Source organism: Drosophila kikkawai, chromosome 2R, assembly GCF_030179895.1.
Source record: "Drosophila kikkawai strain 14028-0561.14 chromosome 2R, DkikHiC1v2, whole genome shotgun sequence".
In the NCBI taxonomy this organism is placed as follows: domain Eukaryota; kingdom Metazoa; phylum Arthropoda; class Insecta; order Diptera; family Drosophilidae; genus Drosophila; species Drosophila kikkawai.
The window spans coordinates 13008714-13027312 of record NC_091729.1 but is presented as its reverse complement, the minus strand read 5'-3'; the positions used below and the strand labels follow the sequence as shown (position 1 = coordinate 13027312).

General features: G+C 38.6%; 2 protein-coding genes across 4 annotated transcripts; one reads left to right on the top strand and one right to left on the bottom strand.

The window, feature by feature from the left end:
- The first annotated feature begins 1129 nt into the window (after window positions 1–1129).
- LOC108078285 (integrin alpha-PS3-like) lies at window positions 1130–18343 on the top strand. Of its 2 annotated transcripts, none has more exons than XM_017172054.2 (8): window positions 1130–1759; window positions 14409–15375; window positions 15474–15576; window positions 15657–16241; window positions 16309–16438; window positions 16499–16861; window positions 16923–17805; window positions 17870–18343. In XM_017172054.2, exons 1-8 carry the CDS (start codon window positions 1590–1592, stop codon window positions 17972–17974), a joined length of 3306 nt encoding a protein of 1101 aa, XP_017027543.1. In that variant the 5' UTR covers window positions 1130–1589; the 3' UTR covers window positions 17975–18343. The 2 variants fall into 2 exon arrangements, with proteins under 2 accessions (XP_017027543.1, XP_017027542.1); XM_017172053.3 differs by lacking the exon at window positions 1130–1759 and adding an exon at window positions 12552–12886.
- On the bottom strand, window positions 3902–9635 carry LOC121502950 (uncharacterized protein PF3D7_1120600-like). Of its 2 annotated transcripts, XR_011444659.1 has the most exons (3): window positions 7844–9635; window positions 4017–7785; window positions 3902–3916 (listed from the first exon to the last, which is right to left on the bottom strand). XR_011444659.1 is itself a non-coding variant. In XM_041777240.2 (2 exons), exons 1-2 carry the CDS (start codon window positions 9311–9313, stop codon window positions 7774–7776), a joined length of 1482 nt encoding a protein of 493 aa, XP_041633174.1. In that variant the 5' UTR covers window positions 9314–9610; the 3' UTR covers window positions 7603–7773. The 2 variants fall into 2 exon arrangements, 1 of the variants encoding a protein (XP_041633174.1); XM_041777240.2 differs by lacking the exon at window positions 3902–3916 and having other exon boundaries at window positions 7603–7785; window positions 7844–9610.
- Window positions 18344–18599: the final 256 nt, after the last annotated feature.

Sequence of the window (18599 nt, the reverse complement as noted above, 5' to 3'; positions counted from 1 at the left end):
CTGCATCAAGCCCATTGAAAATATTAATTATAACGAAATAAACGAGATGATGTGGAATAAATACGAGTTCCTTTAATAAGTGTATATATGCATAATAAAGGCCAGCTCCCTGTCCGCGGAACTCCATGGTGACAGGCGGCAAGAAGGCGACGCCGAGCCGCTTGCTTTTCGAAAAATTTGCTGTTTGCATGGAAAACACTGAGACACAAAACACGGACACAGCCCTCGCACTTGGGCGTGCACTTATTTATGTGCGTCTTATTTAGCAGCCAGTGTGTGTGTGTGAATGGTGTGTGTGTTCCTGGTGTGTGCCTCCGGAGGGTGAGAGTGAGGGTGAGTACGAGTGTGAGTGCAACTGCAAGTGGCGTTCGGAACAAGGAGAGACACCACACGAAAATGTCGAAATCAAAAGGAAGGAAGCTATCAAGGAAATTAAAAAAAGCGAAATATATTTTATATATTTATATATTATATATACATTTATATAATGATTATATAATTTATATTTTATATAATTAATAACTTTTAGATTAATTAATAAGTAGTTACAACTATATTATATTTTTAGTGACTAGCTCAGCAATGTAAATTAGAAATACTTAAGTTTTAGGAAGAAGAAAAATCAAAATAAATAAATAAATAAAAATGTTATACCGTAAACTTACGGGAATTATAATTCAGACAATTCAAGGACCTAGTATATATTATAATATGTTATATTGTACATTTTGTAGCACTTTTAGAGCTACATAAATCTTTCTTTAAACAGCTACTTTGTATGACATATAAAGGAACTTGGTACCTATATTCTAGACGATTTTAAGGTCTGGTTTTGCAGCTTATATGGCTGTCAATATATACATTCAATGTATATCTACATATTAAACAATTTTAATTGAGCTTAAATTAAGCCAACACCCACATTTAAATAGGTTTTCGTCCATCATCTCATGTTTATTTACCCTTCCAAATATATTTATATTCCAAGGTATCTCAAAATCTAAGAACCTTTCCGGCGACATACCTGTCGGGTGTACAATGACAGCGGCAGCGACGGCTTCGAGGGCTGTCCAAGTCGCCTGCAGCTCTTGAATTCATTCCATTTCGAATCGTCGGCGAGTGAAAACGTCCAAAGTTCGGTTGCACGCCTGATCTCTCGGCTCGCCTCGGTCTTGGTTTCGATTTATATGAGTGTTGCGGAAACATAGCTTTATAATATATATTATATATGCCATATATACACATGTATATATGCAGATAGTAGTATGGTCCAGTAGTTCCAGCAGCAAAGTGACAAAAAGCCAAACAAACTAGTTTCTACAGTGATTTTTCAGCAACGATCTCGGCGAAAGCCGGCCCGGCGCGGGCCTAATTGAATAAATATAATTCCAAGAGAACGCCGCGCCGATCTCGAGTGTGTGTGCGAGTGTGTGTTTGAGTGAGCTTCAATTAAATTCAATAAATCATAAATACATATACGAGGGAACGTATCCTGTGGCTCACAATTGTGATTTATTGCTTGAAATTACGAAATTACGCATGCAAAAATTTAATTTTTGATGAGTTTTAAATAAAAATTAAAGTTGAAAATGTGCCGCCTTGTGATCCTTGCCCTGCTCTTTCTGCAAAGCCAGATAGAAGCCTTTAATTTCTCGCCACGTGCGAGTTTGGTGATAAAGGCGCCGACTCATCTGAAGTTCCAGCAAAACCAAACAAGGAGCTCCTACTTTGGATACACGCTCGTCATCCGTCCAACCAGGTGAGTTGTCAAGGCGGAGTATTTGCATGCTTGAAGGGAGGGAGAGTGATATTCCCACCTTTATCTCTTGACAAGCAACGCCTTTCAGTTTCACAAGTTTCAGCTGGAACACCTCTGTCAATATTTTGAAACTTCTTTCTTACCTTTCGACACCCGGAAACGAATAGAGGGGCTTTTGCCAAAGAAGATCGATCGTAAGAAGTGGCAACTTGGCAAAATTAGACCATTTTTATTGACACTTAACACTCTCTCAGGCTTTTATTTGCTCGGTAATTAAAGACAGGCCGCAATTGTAAATGGTTTTCTCAGCCTGTTGAAGTAATAGACTCAAGTGGAGTTGACTCGACGGCAGCTGCACTAAATATGTTGCTGCAATCCCAGACTAATGACTTGTCCACCAAAAACCCGACTTGAAAAACACTCAAAAATCATACCACTTCAGACAGAAAATTTTCTAAAAATAACACAAAAACTGGCTACTTCAGTTTCAATTGCCACAGATCTGAGAGATCGCGACTTCGACTTGGAACAATTGACAAAAAAAAGGCAAGCTGGGGCGACCTACTTATCACTTGATATGTAGACCCAATGGCGGCTACTCTTGGTGTTTCGGAGCACCAGAAATGACATCACACACACCTCAGCCACAAATCACAGTTAATTGAATAAGAAGAAAGCTATTGTAAACGAAGTTTAGATGCTCTTCTTGGGAAGTCTGAGATGGAAATTATATTACAGAGATTTTTTGTGGGGAAAACTAAGCTAAAGATACAAAGATAATGCTGGAGATAGTATGTGAAAATTAAAGATATTGTTTTAGATGTTCATATATTTTAGATACTTTAATATTTTCTTAGTTTTCCGGATATTACTCTAAATCTTTTTGGGGAGTCTGAAATGGAAATTATATTACAGAGATTTTTTTTGGGGAAACCTAAGGAAAAGATACAAAGATACTAATTGAGATAGTATGTGAAAATCGAAGATATTGTTCTAGATAGTTATATTTTCTAGATACTTTACAATTTTCTTAGTCTTTCAGCTATTACTCTTGAGATTCTAGACTGAATTTTGGTTGTAACGCCCCAAAAAACCCTCTTAAAATACTCCCAAAATCATAATCCTTATAACTTCTCTGATTTAACTTATGTAAAGCTCTTTAGATACCACTTTTCCTACTCTTCCTAGAGTATCCAAATAATATATACATCCCCCCAGAAGCTCTTGCCAAATCCAGGCCACACCAGCTTCGAAATAGAAAACTTTTGTTTTGTTTACTTTGACCAGAGTGTACTTCCAGCCATATCTTGTTTTTTAATTCAGACGATCAGCAACCTCGTTAGAATGCAGTACGTGATCATAACGAGTGTTGTTGGCTGTGCTGACCGACCATATTTTATTACCATAAAACCTGGATGGGTAATTTGGAACTTCCTCTGCCTTGCCTCCTCTACTTTTTTTTTTTATTGCCAGCCAAAATACCCATGACTATGTGCTATTACCAAGTGCGCCTAATTATGTACGGAAATTGCGCGTAAAATCACGACAAGCTGTAATTTATTTCACATCAATTGAAGTTTGAAAAAACACAGACTGTGTAAGGCCTGTTTTATGGCTTCCTGGCTGCCATCTGATGAATATTCAGAACTTTGGAATTGTAACGAAATTTGTAGGAGAGTGTGCACTCAATCACTCTTTGCCCAATACATACCACTTGCATTCTGGCGAAATGACTCACAAAATGTGTCCAAACCGATTCCCCACTCCAAGTGGCGTCTCCAAAGAAAGAGCTCCCCCGCCCGCCAACACTGACACCACCACACACACAAATATTTTTAGCCGCTTTGCTCTCGGTCATTAAACCGAATTCCAAAAAAAAAAAGAAGTCTCCACAAAGGAAAACGGTGCAGTAACAGTTGTTCTTACCATTTGCTGACCGCAAGCTGCTGCATTTCTTTGTCTTTGTTTTTGTTTGGCTGGCAGAGATTGGGGGTGGAGGTTGGGATTTGGGGAGTGGAGATGGGTTGGAGGTGGAGCTGGTGCAGGGGGGAGATATGTGTGGTCCGCATCATGGCTTATTGTCCGCTCGCATAAACAGTAAACAGTTCCTTATTCGGCATTTCAACAAAGCGCCAGCGTCACAACGAACATCTTCGGCTGCAGCAGTGCACACACACACAGTGGAGGTCACAAAAATAGGTCAAAGAAATTATAAATAACTCTCTCAGAAAACTTTTCATTTAACATATCATCTTACTTAAGAGCAATTAATAATGTGTTCTCAATTAGAATTGAAATCATGTTTAATAATAATTTAATATTATAGGCCTTTATATATTGCAGTCTTTATATTTTTATTTTACACCAAAAGTTGCGCACTTCTTTTTACAAAACGCCGACAAAAAGTAGAGATCGCAGTCTCTCCATATACATATATCATTACAAACTATCGATAACCTACTTTATTTACAATCGACTTAATACATGGTGGTCCTAATATTGTTTCCACTTATACTACATGGTGGTCCTCATATTGTTTCCACTTATACTACATGGTGGTCCTCATATGTTCCTACAGCTCGGCCGTCCTGACTTTTAGGATCTCCCGATCCTTGCCGACATAGCTCTTGTTATTCTTTTAAATACAATCTTTTCTTCTTTATCTTCCTTATCATTTTTACAATTGTCTTTACATATATAATTATTCATATTGCTTCTTAAACTAGGTTTAATTCTGTAAATACATTTTTCCCTTGTTTCTTTTTTTATTTCTTCATTGTCCCTATAATCTTTACATTTTTCACAATTTTCATTTACATTTAATTCATCATTCGTTACATCTAATTCATTATCTTCTATGTTTAATTCATCTTCTTCTATATCTAATTCATTTCCTTTACTATTATTTTTTCCTTCTGTATCAATCCAAGGCTTCAAATTGTGTACTGCCCATATCCCTTCATATGGTTTTTGCGTTTTCTGAAAATTTTCTACATCTCTTATTAAATATCTATCATTCCCTATATCCTTTGCGATTGCATAAGGTCCTTTAAACCTCGGAATAAGCTTACTAGACGCTCCACTTGTAGAATTAAAATTTTTCAACATAATATAATCCCCTACTTGATACTTGTGTGGTTCTCTGCGTTTGGCATCAACATATTTTTTATTATATTCTTGTGCTTTTATTTGTGCTACTCTAGCCTTTTCTCTAATTTCATCTAAATTGACCTTTTCTTTAATTTGTTCATTCTCAATTATATTTTCCTTCACGTTATCAATTACTTTCCCCTTTTGTCGTATCCCAAATAACATTTTACTCGGATATTCATTTATGCTTTTGTGAAATACGTTATTAATAGCAAATTCTACCTCAGACAGTACCTTATACCATTGTTCATTCTCTTCCGTATTTATTAGTTTGCTTATCATCGGTCCCAGTTCCCTATTTGTTCTTTCTACTTGGCCATTTGCCTGCGGTGACCCTGTCGCAACCTTTAAGTGTTCAATGTTGTTTTCCGAAACAAAACTCTCAAACTCTTGTGATGTGAAACATGTTCCTCTATCCGAAATAAGGATCTTTGGTCGACTATATGCTCTGAAGTAATCGTATAATGCATCTATTGCCTCTTTTGATTTCGTAGTTTTTGTTGGATACAATCTTACAAATTTGGTAAAACCATCTATTACTACCAGAATGTGTTTTTTTACGGCATTTTTGCTTTCAATCGGACCATAGTGATCTATGTGTAACACTTGAAAAGGCAACGTTCCTTTCGGTATAGAATGAAGAAAACCCTCCTGTCTCGTATTCTTAGCTGTAAATGCAATACATTTAAGACAGTTTTTAATGTGTTCCTCTATTTTACTTCTCATATTTGGAAACCAATAACTTTTACTTATTATATTTGCCACTTTTTCCGTTCCCCAATGTCCCATTTCATTATGGTATTTAAAAAGAATGTGAGTTTCCATTGATTCGGGTACATAAAACAATAAGTTATCCTTGTTTTTTCTATAAACTACTCCGTTCCTCATTTCAAAAAAACTATGCTCTCTCTCCTTTAACATCTCTTGTAGTCGAATTATTTGTTTGTCTTTACTTTGACAAATAAGAAGATTATCCTCAAACGTGTTATCTTCAATAACCATAATTGTATTACACCTACTTAATGCGTCAACATGTTGCATTCTTTTTCCTGACCTATGTTCCCATTCGCAATCATAATTTTCTAGTTCTAATGCCCACCTTGCTATTCTCGGGTTTAGTTCTTTCTTTTGTAAAGTCAACTTTAACGAATTACAGTCTGTTACAACCTTAAAAGGAATGCCTTGAAGATATATCCTAAAACGTTTCAACGCGTATATAACTGCCAAAGTTTCTAATTCAAAACTATGATATCTAGATTCTGTTTCCGTAGTTCGCTTTGACATGTAAAAAATTGGATGAAACTTTCCGTCGCCTTTTCTTTGTAATAATATCGCCCCAAATCCAATTGCACTCGCATCGCAATGCAGCTCTGTTTCATCTTCTGGATTATATATTGCTAAAATTGGTGTTTCTAATAATTTTCGTTTCAATGATTCAAACGCCTCCATTTCATTTAGTCCAAATTCGAATTTTTTGTCCTTTTTCGTCAAATCGTGGAGCGGTTTTGCAATAAATGAGAAGTCTTTGATAAACCTCCGGAAATAGGAACACATTCCTAAAAAGCTCTGAACTTCTTTGACCTTAGTAGGAATTGGAAAATCATTTATTGCCCGAATTCCTTCCTCATTTGCCTGTATACCCTTTTCTGAAATAACATATCCGAGATATGTTACTTCATTTTCTAAAAAACTGCACTTATCCATTCTCAATTCAAGTTTGTTTTCTACCAAAAGTTTAAAGACCTCTCCCAAAATTGCTATATGTTCTTCGTATTCTCGTGTAGCAATCATTATGTCGTCCAAATATACTACAACTTTTCCTTCTCTTATCATTTTCTCAAATACTTTGTTTATAAAACGTTGAAATATAAATGGTGCATTTGTTAATCCAAATGGCATTCTTAAGTATTCAAACTGTCCTAGTGGAGTTATGAAAGCAGTAAACTTAATTGAATCAGGATGCATGTATACATGGTTATAGCTATTTTTCAGATCTAGTTTCGTAAATATTCTTTTGTTAACAAGACCATCTAGCAAGTCATCTATCAATGGTATAGGATATTTTACTTTTGTAGTCAGTTTATTAAGACGCCTATAGTCTACACACATTCTCAGACCACCAGTTTTCTTCTTAACCAATACTATTGGAGATGAATATTTGGATTCACTCACTCGTATAATACCATTCTCTAAACCCTCATCAATAATTTTTTGAACATTGGACTTCTCAGCGTAGGACAATCTTCTAGGAGCACTACTAAATGCCTTGTTATCTTCAACTTCTAGTTGCATTTCAGTTTTTATTTTCGGTTCAACCGGCCTTGCGCATTTTATATAACCACTCTCAATAAGATTAATTAACTTTATTCTTTGCTTGTAGTTAACGGATTTTCCAATACTATATTCATGTTTCTCATCTGGAATATCATACTCAATTGCTAATATTTGATTTTCAAAACTGTTTTCTTCTGTTTCTTTTCCTATACTTCGTTTTTGATTCTTTTCCGAACATTTTTCCTCACTTATAATACTGACTTTTTTATTCGTGTCATTATTTTCATTTAGTTCCATAATATTAATTTCTTTGACAGCTTCTTCGGTTCTCTTTCCGATAGTCAGTTTCATGTTGCATTGTTTTAAGAAATCTCTACCCAAAATAATCGAAAAACCCATAGATTCATTATCCACCACCATTAACTCGCACAATACGTCTTTATTTAAACAAGAAATTAAACATTTTACACTTCCAAAAATCTTCAGTTTACTTTTGTTAATTCCAACAAAACTTCTGTTATTCCTTTTCCTTAAATGTATTTGAGGTGGAACGTATGCTTGTTTTATCAAACTTATGGGGCTTCCTGAATCTAAGAGTGTTTCTATAAAAATGGGTTTACAATAAGTATCCGATAAAAATATTACTTTCATATAACTTACATATTCATTTTGTACATCTCGTTTTTTATACTGCTCACAATCCTTAGCTTGATGTCCAGGTTTTCCACAAGCGAAGCAAGTACCCATCTCTCGTTTCGGCTTTCGACATTCGCTTGCTATGTGCCCCAAACTGTTACAGTTGTAACACTTAACATTTCGCCTTTGAGTTTTTCCAGCATCCTTCTGTTCCTGTGCGTTTCGTTGTGTGGATGATGTCCATTGTAACTCGATATCGATGAATGCTTCTAAAATTTCGGTCTTCGTCGAGAAATTTTGTAGTTTCGCCATGTTCCGAAGATTTACATCCGGAATTCCCGCTATCATGTACTCGATCAGCTCATCTTCATCCAGGTCAATTTCATTTCCCAGAGATACCATTTCTTGGAAATATTCGTCGAAGCGTTTTCCTCTTTTCCAGGTGCATAATTGTAGTTTTTTCCTGGTAATAAGTTTAGACCCTTTCTTTTCAAAATGTTTGGCCATTTCGTTTAGCAGAAAATCTACAGTTTCTGCCATTAGCGTAGGATTAGCAGTCACCCATTCCAATGCTTTGCCTTTGACTTTGTTAAAGATTACTGCTCGCATCACATCGTCATCTACGTTGTATATTTTCCGAACATTGTTGATCATTGTACGCCAGTTGGAGAATTTATTGTCGCCTTCAAAAACGTATACCAGCTCCTTTAGCATTTCCAGAGATATTTTATTTCTAGCACCCTCTGCATAACTTTGTTTATTTTTAATATTAGCGAGTTCTTTCTCCAGTTGACGTATTTTTTCATCTTTCTTAAACATTTCAAAGCGTTGTAGAATAATGTCTAAGTCGCATTGCTCTTTCATATTTCCGGGCTCGTTAAAATCTCCATTGTTTTTTCCGTCCGCTTCCCTTACGTTGTTGTCCGGCCTTACGTTATCATCTTGCTTTACATTGTCGCTTTGCATTACGTTTTTATTTGCCTTTACGTTGTCGTTTCCATTTCCATTTTGCTTCGCGTTGTCCATCTCCCTTACGTTTTCATTTTCCTTTACGTCGTCGATTTTCTTAACGTTGCTTTTTTCCCTTACGTCGTAGCTTTTCTTTACGTTGTCCTTTCCGTCTTCTTCGTCGTTGTACTGGTCGTCGCCATCTTCATTTTGTATCTTCTCTCGTCTCTCGCTATTCTGTTGCCCACTCTCGTTGTTTCTTTCTTCTCCTTCGTCGCATTTCTCTACGTTGTCTTTGGTTTCTGTCGAAATGGCGGCGTCGTTTTCCGTCGCAACCGAAAGGTTTCTAGAATGTTCCATTTCGTCGACTTTACCAGATTCCAAATTCCTTTTCAATTTCAGCACGCTCTGCTCAATTTGTGGTTTCGCTATTCGTTGCAACCTCCAAATCAGAATATTTTTGGTGCCGGTAGCATCCAAACTATTCACGACGCACAAAAATTGCAATTCTTTTTTAAGCAAATTTTTTAAGTTTGTCGATGGCATGTATGTGTGTACTTCCAGATTTGTTAATTTGATGATGATGACACAGTTCACTTAAGGCGTGTTCAAGACCACTTCTGAATATTATAGGCCTTTATATATTGCAGTCTTTATATTTTTATTTTACACCAAAAGTTGCGCACTTCTTTTTACAAAACGCCGACAAAAAGTAGAGATCGCAGTCTCTCCATATACATATATCATTACAAACTATCGATAACCTACTTTATTTACAATCGACTTAATACATGGTGGTCCTAATATTGTTTCCACTTATACTACATGGTGGTCCTCATATTGTTTCCACTTATACTACATGGTGGTCCTCATATGTTCCTACAATATATATTATATTTTCCTGATTTAAAATTTTTCTTCACTCAAATTCTGATAAAAATTGTAAAAATAAAAATACTACATTCTAGATAAAGTTCAGTTTACTCTTAGAATCTCAAGGCCTTTGGGGGTATATCCACATGTGGCTGCGAGGGTGCTGGAAAGTAATTATATATCGACATAGATTGCTTGGGGATTTATATCTATTATATATTCTAAATAAATCCAAAAAAAAAGCTATAAAAACAATAGAAATGAGGCAAACTAAATTGCAACACTACTCTGTTCTTATTATATTTTTCACATATGTTTATATATACATACATATTTTTCCCAAATTTTTAATTTCATTAATCTGAACAGCCATTCATCATCATTTCGAACCCCTTATAATTACATCTACATATTTTTTGGGGTCACCTCCAACTTGGACACCGCTGTGGGAATGCACAAAAGCCCGAGTGAAATGAGGTGGGAGGTGGACTTGGGACATGTGCGTGTGCGAGACACGGCTTACATGGTTATGAGTCACTTCTTGGGGAAATACGCAAGCGACAGTGATAGTGTCTTGTGTATTTACCAAAATTTCAGCATGGTTTGTGTTAGCCGCCGAAGTGAAAACAAATGTTGGCCGCATGTTTTAACAGCCTTTAACTGTTTTAGTTTTGGGCCTGAACAAATGGCATATCAGGTAGCCAAAGTGACGTGTGCTTGTTACCAAAGAAATAACTCAAACTGTGGACACTTTGTTTTTAATGATTGGCATGCAATCAAGCTCAAACTATTACTTCGTCGAGGGATAAAATTACGTATGAAATCGGGTTGGGGTTTATAGTGGATGCATGGCGATGTCTAGTGACTCATCTCATTTCCACTGACTAAGCCGGGGGAACCTTGTAAACATACATATACGTATGTATGTATGACAATAAAAAATAAATCAAAAAGATGTTGCAGCTTGTTAAGTGAAGCAGATTTTATTATTTACTATAATTGCTTAGACTTTTATCTTTAAGATTGAACGAATTGTTGGCTTATAAAAAATATTTACAATTTGTATAAGCTAAGGATGAGCTTGAAATAAATTAATATATTTTACAAATAAATCACTTTAAATAATTTATATACTACAAATAAATATTTTCTTTCTTCTGTAAAAATTTTAAAATATATCAAGAAAGATAAAAATAGAAAATAGAGTGTAACCAGTTCTTGTTGAATTGTTATTAATCAATGAAGCCTGTAAAAAGACTTTTAACAAGAAAGGAAGCTAACTTCGGCACGCCGAAGTTTGTATACCCTTGCAGATATTATTTCATTACATTTCAACTATACTTATAATGTTTACAGTTTGACAGTTACAGTTTTACATTCACACCTTTACATTTTCTCTACATCTACCGATCGCTCCTATGGCCGCTATATGATATAGTTGTCCGATTTTCATGAAATTTATACCAAAATTCTACAATAATAAAATAAGCTTATATCTCAGAGTAGATGAAAATACGTTGAAAAACAACGAAGTTATAATTTGTTTCCTATTAATTTCCCGATCGTTTCTATGGCAGCTATAAGATATAGTCGTCCGATTTTCATAAAATTTTTACCAAAATTCAGAAATAATATAGAATGGCCATATCTAAAAAATTGTGCAAAAATGTTAAAAAACAGCAAAGTTATAATTTTTTTTCGAAAAATTTATCGAACATTTGTATGGCAGCTATATGATATAGTCGTCCGATCCGGCCCGTTCCGACATATATAGCAGTGAGAGTATATAGAAGACTATATGCAAAGTTTCATTCAGATAGCTTTAAAACTGAGGGACTAGTTTGCGTAGAAACAGACAGACGGACAGACGGACAGACGGACAGATGGACAGACGGACAGACGGACAGACGGACATGGCTATATCGACTCGGCTGTTGATGCTGATCAAGAATATATATACTTTATAGGGTCGGAAACGTCTCCTTCACTGCGTTGCAAACTTCTGACTGAAATTATAATACCCTGCAAGGGTATAAAAATAGAAACTTGATTGTATTTTCATTAAATAATCAGTGATTATAGCTAGTTGTAATCTATAGATTAAATATTAGCGAGGCTCCCTATGTTCCTCTCAGAAATTATATACAGCAAAATAAATACTATCAAGCTTTAAATATTTGTATTACTAATATATAAATTACTAATCTTAGCTGGCAGTCATGGGATTTATGTAAAACAATACTAATTGGAAATTTATTTTATAAAATATAACTCTGAAAAACCAGCCTCTTTTTAAACTTTTTTATCATTGTAAAACATTAAACATTAATTCCCTTGCCTTGCTTTAAGTTCAAACTTCTGCTTGCCTTGAATTTTTAGTTGTTTATTTATAGTTTGGTAAGCATTTTAAGAGCATCCGCTCTATATATGTTTTTGCATTTTTGCAGTTTTAATCTTTATCTTATCAATTGAGAGCCAGATAAGTTAGACTGAGCTATAAATGAGTAATAGAAGTAAGAGAAGTTATGTCTGCCAGATGGAACTTACTATTTATCAATAAATAATATATAAATTTAAGTTTTAGTTTAACCAGTTCTCTGTTCCTATCAATTGAGTTTAAGATGAGTCAGTCTTTGGCTCAAGAAGCTGCTTAAAAAAACAAACACTTTGATTTCCACAATTGAGAGTGGTCTCCCTGAAAACTGCAAATATGGCAGAGATGGTTTCGATGGCACTCCCACGAGGCGGAGGCCAACGGTAACGTGAGTAAGCCTGGCCAAAACAAAGCGGCTCTCTCATATCACAGCCATAACTTGTTTGCTCTTACCCGCTCAATATTTTTCTCTCAGCTTATCGGGAGAGCCAAGGTGTAGCTCGCTGTGCCTTGCCTCAGTTAGTAGCTTTCAGACCTTCGATCGGAACTGTTGCCGATTATATATATATCCACTGCTGCTGGCGGCAAGCATAACGAAAGTGATAATAAATACACGGAGTGGAGATCGCGTGGCGATTTAAAATATTTAAAACTAATCGCAGCTCAAAGACCTATAAAAAAAAATCTGCATAAATGAAGCAGATCGTGTGGGCTCTGGCCCTGTGGTGCCTCACAGTGGTCCCCTTTCCTGGCAGCTCCTTCAACCTATCCCCGCGACCCAACCTGCGGATCTTGGATCCCCAGCCCTACACCAACATGACCAAAGTGCGTGCGTCATATTTTGGTTTTACGATGAGCCTGCGACCCAATGGGTAAGAGCATCTCCCGCATCTCCGAGTCCAAGTTCCCCACTCTTCCAACTCCGTATTCGGGGAGTAAACAGGTTGATGATTCACTTCGCCCCAAACGGCACTCAATATATAAGCAGTAGTAGCCGTTAAAAGTGAATGAAATGAACTTTTTTGAAAATGCTATGAAAGCTATACAAAAAAAGAAGGAAAATATTAAAGAAATGCCGTAAGAAGCACTTAATGCCTTGTACAAACGATGAGGTCATACCCTTAATATCAATTATCAGCACACACACGCAGCGAGGAGGAGGAGGTATAGTCAGGCAGGGGACTCTATATATGGTATTTACGGGTTCATGGCGATATGTTGGAGAGCTGGAAGTTATGCAAATATTTGCAGTGCTGCACGTCCGAGCCCTACAGTTATTCCATTGGATTATTCATCGAAAAACCGAACAGAGCAGGGTGGAGTTCGCTTAGTTCTAGAACGCTTCGGTTAAGTTAGAAGCCAATGACAATTTGTTATCACAAAGCAACGTTTGCCAGCTACGATTTACGATAAGATTGCCGCTGTCACAGTGAAATGTCGCTAAGGCAACATTTTCTGAGATAAGCTTCACCTCTCTCTCTCTCTGAAAATAAATATATAGTCTTATCAAGTTTCTATTTACCTCGAATTGCATTCGATTTCTCAGTTATGCTGAGCTATTGATGGGTAATTTTGTGTCTTGGTAAATCTATCAAATAAATACCTTTTCATTGTCAAGCCACTTGACTGACTGACTGACTGTGACTGTATAAGTTCGCCGGAAAAGTCGACTAATGGATGAGACATATACTACCTTCAATTGCCCCACAATGTCTGACTAATACAGAATGTACTGAGCATTGTAACAATATCCGTTCAATATTTCCAGTTGTCAAAATACATTTGTTTTTACCTCAAAAGAAAATATAAGAAACTAAGAACTGGGTATATATGTAGTAACTGCTGGCTTCCCATTCGTAAATATATCTGACTGCTACTTTATATTTGTTTTCTTGACTTTTTTATGAGCCAACAAAGAAGAAATGCTGGCTGGCTTGCTGCTGTCACTTTTAACAATTTTATTTGCTAATGATATACATATACATATTTCTACATTTATGAACATACATTTGTGGTACATTGTTTTTTTTCGACCAGGTATTTTGTTCACTTTGTTTGTTTCCAAAGTTTGGCAAATAAAGCGATCGCTTCAAAGGTTTTTATGTGGTGTTAACCATTTAAATTAGTCAAAGCAATTTGTTGGAAAGTCGTGGGTATTCGATTTATTAACAATAAACGAAATAAATAAAATAAATGAAACAAAAAATAATAAAATAATAAATAATTTTATTAATAAATCATTTTCTATAAAAAATAAACTTGAACAATGCTCAAAAAAGTATTTAAAAGCGTGTAATGGTACATTTTAAAAACAAAACTTGCGCAAAATCATATTTAAAGCATATCTCTTCCCCTTATTAATATACCATTTTCATCCTACCTCCCTCATTTCAGCATCATCGTTGGTGCTCCTCGTGCCCAATCCACCTTGGTGTCGCAGCGCAATATCAGTGAGCCAGGAGCGATATACAGGTGCTCTCTGCTAAACGGTGAATGCCATCCATATGTCCTGGACGAAACAGGCAACTTAGATGTACCCTACAACGGCGTCACCCTTGACTCTGTGCGCCATGACTTCCAGTGGCTGGGCGGATCCATGGACGGAGGCACCCGCGACACGGACAAACTGCTTGTGTGCGCTCCCCGCTTCTACGCACCCGGTGATAAGGATTACCACCTGCACGGGATCTGCTACTGGGTGCAGGACACCCTGGACAGCACTCCAAAAAATGTATTCAGCATCTCGCCGCTGCGCGTTAAAAAAGAGCAAGCAGTCATAGACGAAGGCGTGAACTCCTTTAACTACATCTACGGCGAGATGGGTCTGAGTGCCCATGTTGTAGACTATAACTCCAAGTTTCTCATCGGAGCACCTGGCATCTTAAGATGGAAAGGTTCAGTGATCCTGTACCGTAAGAATGACAACGACGACACGCCCTCAGCTAGTCGGCGGGACACGAGCAGCGCGCTCCGCCGCAGTCGTCGAATACGGAGTGCTGCGAATGAGGACTACGAAGAGCTGGTCGCCACACCAACCGGAAATGATGATGAATATTTTGGCTATGCGGTTAGCTCCGGTTACTTCGACAGCGCCAACCTGTCCACACTGCTCTACGTGGCCACCGCCCCCCAGGCCAACAAGCAGTCCGGCGAGGCCTACATCTTTGACATCAAAAACGAAAAGATTAAGAAGCACCACGTCTTCCAGGGTGAGCAGTTTGGCGAATACTTTGGCTACTCGGTGCTAGCGGAGGATCTCAATGGGGATGGCAAAACGGATGTGATCGTCTCGGCGCCGCAGTACGCTCTGGAGGATTCCCACGACAACGGAGCCATATATGTGTTTATCAACAAGGGCTTTGTGAGTAATCCATGATTCCGTCTATGGGTGGGTCTGAAGTGGGTCTTCCCTGCTCAGTGAAATATGAGAAACTGACTAATGCTTCCTTATCGTTGCAGTTCAACTTTGAGAGGAAGATCTTGCGCTCGCCGCTGACGAGCAATGGCCGCTTCGGCACCACCCTCTCCCGACTGGGTGACATCAACCATGACGGCTTTAATGGTGGGTTTAGCAGGCCTTTCTTTATAGTTCTTAAGCTCCAGATCTAAATGAATCTTCACTAATAATTACCTTTTCCATAGACATTGCCGTAGGCGCTCCATTTGCTGGGAATGGCTCAGTGTTCATCTACCTGGGCAGCGAGCGGGGACTGAGGGATAAGCATAGCCAGCAGCTAGATGCTCCTAGCCAGCAGGCCTCCAAATATGGAACCCACATGTTTGGCCACGGCCTGTCCCGCGGTTCCGATATCGATAACAATGGCTTCAATGACTTTGCCGTGGGAGCACCAAATGCCGAGGCTCTGTATTTGTACAAAGCCTATCCGGTGGTCAAGGTTCATGCCACCGTGAAGTCAGAGTCGCGTGAGATCAAGCCGGAGCAGGACAAGGTGAAGATCTCCGCCTGCTATCGGTTGGGCACCACTGCCAAGGACACCAAGATACAGCAGCAGGAGCTAAAAATCCGGATAGCCATGGATACGCAGCTGAAGCGGGCCAAGTTCGCCCAGACGCAGACCAACGAGATGAGCTTCGAGGCAAATGCTGGACTGGGCGAGCAGTGCCGCGTCTTTGAGGTCCAGGTGCGCTACAGCGAGAAGGATATATTCACGCCCATTGACCTGGAGATGCACTACGAATTGATCAAGAAGGTTCCCGAATCGGAGGGTAAGCTTTTATTATATTTTGTTTATATGCTAAGGGTTCCTTTAATAACATAATTATCTTTAAACAGAATTCTGCGACACCTGTGTGGCTGTGGATCCAGCGGATCCAAAGGTTTACCAGGATAAGATCATCTTCAGCACAGGCTGTGCCAACGATGTCTGCAACGCCGATCTGCAACTTAAGAGCAAGGATGTGAGGTAAGCTGAAAACACTTTTTAATTTTTTTTTATTGGTCTTAACACTTTCCTCTTTTTTAGCTCCACTTATATCCTGGGCAGCGCCGACACTCTCCGCCTGAACTACGAGATCACCAACGTGGGAGAGACTGCCTACCTGCCCCAGTTCAACGTGACCAGCGCCTCCCGTCTGCCCTTTGCCCAAGTGCCCGGCAACTGCAAGGTCACCGAGGCCTACATGGTGTGCGATCTAAATAGAGGACGACCTTTGGCCAAGGGTGACCGGGACTCGTTGACCGTCAGCTTCGATGTGAGCCAGCTGAGTGGGCTCTCACTGATCATCACCGCCGAGGTGTTCAGTACGGGAAGGGAAGCGAATCCCATGGACAACAGGCAGGTTAATGTGATTGGCCTGAAGGAGTTTACCGAGATCGATGCCACCGGGTAAGACATAAAACTTAAATAAAACCTTAGAAGACTTGCTAAGATTTTCATAACCTTTCAGTGGCCAAACCAATGCACAGATTGACCTGGAGCACTACAGCAACTCGACAGAAATCATCAACAACTACGAGATCAAGAGCAATGGTCCTAGTGTGATTGAGGAGCTAACGCTGTCCTTCTATATTCCCATTGCCTACAAGGTGGCCGGCTCCTCGGCTGTTATACCCATTATCAACATAAACAGCCTGAGGATACAGGCCACCTACGATTCCCAGCTGGTGAACATGGATATCTACGACCAGAACGATACCCTGCTCCTACTGGACGCCAAAGAGGTATCCACCACGGTCAGCGGTGGCCTGGAGAGGACTGTGATCACGCAGAATGGTGGAGGCTATGACATATCCGCCAGTGGTCACATCCATCAGACCATGGAGGTGCTTGATACGGATTCGGTGGCCACTGCTTCGATGACACGGAAGCGTAGGGACCTTAAGGCTTTGACCGCCAACCGGGAGCAATATGCTCGCATCTCGAACGTCAAGGCTCATGATATGCTGAGCGATGACTTCAAAGACAAGTTGCCGGTCAACCGGACCATTGTCTTCCACTGCCGCGATCCCCAGATGACCACCTGTATCCGGGCCGAGATGAAGGTACATTTCAGGCCGGAGAAATCCATTAACCTGAATATGCGCTACAATGTGAATCTGAACGAAGTGAACTCTATACTTATGGATCCCTGGGAGTACTTTGTGATCCTGTCTGATCTGGAGCTGCGCAAGAAGGGCGATCCCACCTCCACGTCGTTTGCCATTAACCGGAGGATCGAGCCCAATGTGATATATAAACATTTGCAGGCGAGAAGTATATGGTGGATTATCCTGGTGTCCGTAATCGGTGGCCTGCTGTTGCTATCTGCAATGAGTTATGGACTTTACAAGGTTTGTAATTGGAAAGTTATTTATAAATAGAGTATTATCTGACCTGTTTTTACTTACTCCTCAGATGGGCTTCTTCCAACGCACCAAGAAAGAGGAGCTCGACAGGCTGGTCCATCAGAATCCTGGCGAACCGGAGGCCGAGAACCTCAACAGCAATGAGAACAACTAACTCCGAGCAGGCCATAACCCAGTCACCGTACACATCACATTCTAAATGGATGGCTCGAGTCACCAACTGCCACAGGAAGTCCAAGGCAGATTATACCAAGTGTGTTATCAATGAAAAACCGATAAACCGAAAAACGATAGGCTAGTTACGACAACAAAAAAAAATCTACCTTATAGGAGTACTACGTGCAACTTGTGAACCGCTAAAGCATTGAATGTTCTTGCCGGTTTGACTTTCTAGTAATTTACGCTAACTTACATAAGTGCCTTGTCTAGTTTCTAGAAGTAATCGATGCGAAAGTCCTATTGCCATTTGTTGTAAATATTTATTAAAACACTTTAAAATAATTTTAATTGTAATAAAAACCAAGTTGTTTGTATAGTTTTCCTAGCTGTTACTTTACACGGCGACGCAAAAGACTTTATTAATGTGTAAATTTTGTAGGTCCAATACCTGTCTATTTAGGAACTATTCTTGTATTATAGTAGAGTATTAAAAAACGATGCGAAGTGAATAATAAAAACTTTATAAACAAAGTGTATTTTTGTTGAAAACAGGAATTAATAAAGTGAATTTTATATGAAAACCAAAGAAATCTAAAAGGATATCAAACTCTTTAGGGGGA